The sequence below is a fragment of the Sinocyclocheilus anshuiensis genome, unplaced genomic scaffold (assembly GCF_001515605.1).
Source record: "Sinocyclocheilus anshuiensis isolate Anshui unplaced genomic scaffold, SAMN03320099.WGS_v1.1 scaffold5540, whole genome shotgun sequence".
NCBI lineage: Eukaryota > Metazoa > Chordata > Actinopteri > Cypriniformes > Cyprinidae > Sinocyclocheilus > Sinocyclocheilus anshuiensis.
In genome coordinates this window covers 30,581-32,030 of record NW_015559324.1, presented here as the reverse complement: position 1 = coordinate 32,030, position 1,450 = coordinate 30,581, and the positions used below count along the sequence as shown (strand labels likewise).

General features: G+C 27.7%; 1 protein-coding gene across 1 annotated transcript in view; it reads right to left on the bottom strand.

Moving 5' to 3' along the window:
• The window catches only part of LOC107681593 (kinesin heavy chain-like), a 31,447-nt gene that overhangs the window by 5,115 nt on the left and 24,882 nt on the right, over window positions 1-1,450 (bottom strand). The window contains exons 16-18 of the mRNA XM_016477906.1: window positions 1,317-1,323; window positions 262-311; window positions 73-167 (exon numbers count right to left, since the gene is read on the bottom strand). Coding sequence (XP_016333392.1) covers window positions 73-167; window positions 262-311; window positions 1,317-1,323 — 152 coding nt within the window. The remainder of the gene's footprint in view (window positions 1-72; window positions 168-261; window positions 312-1,316; window positions 1,324-1,450) is intronic.

The following is a 1,450-nucleotide window of genomic DNA, read 5'->3' as shown; positions in this document are numbered from 1 at the left end:
GGCTATACACACACACACACACACACACACACACACAGAGTGAATCAGAGAGCGTCTGTGAGGGTTTCTGACTCTTTGAGCTCGTCGATGATCTTCTGTTTGTGGTTGATGTCGTCGCGCAGACGGCCGAGCTGCTTGTGCTGCGGCTCACGCTGAGCGTCTGCTTTCTGAAACACACAAACACACTTAACACCATACAAATACAGCCAACTGCAGAATTCACAAGCATTTCCAGCAATAAACCAAATGGTTGAGATTTACCTTTCCGTTTCCAGACTCGTCCGTGTCCAGCGGGTTATCCTGAGCACTTTCTGTGAACATGGAGACAATAACTTTACAATCTGAACATATCACTGTATGTTTAAAACATGTTTTTACAGGATCTACAGAGTTGTGTGATTGATGAAGCCAGGCTGATTACGGTTAACTAAAACGAAGCAATGACTAAAACATTTTTTTTTTAAGTTACTTAAAAAAAGAGGAAACAAAAAAAAAATGAATAAATAAATAAAAATGTTTAATTTCAACTAGTATCTAAGGCAACAATTCTTTTTTATTTAACTTTTAACTTGATAAACTAAAATAACTCAATTTAAAACTGAAATAAAAATAATAAATTACTAAAATGACTAAAACATTAACTAAAATTAACATGAAAGCAGAATATATATATAAAAATGTAAATTAAAATATTTACAAAAACTATATTAGTATCTCAATGATATGACGCTTTAATGATGTGAAGCTTAAAACTTTAACAGTTTGTACTGTTTAATTTATTTTGATAAAATAATGTTATATTTTATCAAATAAAATATAATTTTTTAAAATAAAAAATACACACATATAAAATTAAGCTTTTAAATATTTGAACAAGTTCAAACTTGTTAAAAATAAGCACTTCAGCAAAGTTTATACCATTTTCCGTTTATTTTATGTTGATACAAAACAACTTATTTAAAAAATAAAATATATTTATAAAATAAAATGTAAAAGTATGTACAGTATTTATTTATTTTATTCAATGAATACACATAAAAATAAACACACCATTGTTGGTCAAATATTAATTTTAAAATATACAGAATTTGTAAATATACATATAAAAAAATTTAATATACAGAATGTAATTAACCAAAAATAAAGATTCTGAAAGCTTGAAGGAGATCTCAAAATAATTTAATTTGGCTTTTCAGTAGTACCAATAAATAATATTTTGAGAAAAACTATGGTTTCATTGTAAATATAATGACTATCTCTAAAACAGACCCACATTATCTTAATTTATAAAATGGTATTGAGCATTTGAATCGAACCATTTTTCTGCCACCTAGAGATTCATAAAATAGAATACATTTTTTTTTTTAAAAACACAGTTGTTTTATGGGATATTTTTGATCAGTATAAGTGTGTGTTTGTGTTTGTGTTTGTGTTTGTGTGAGTGTGTGTG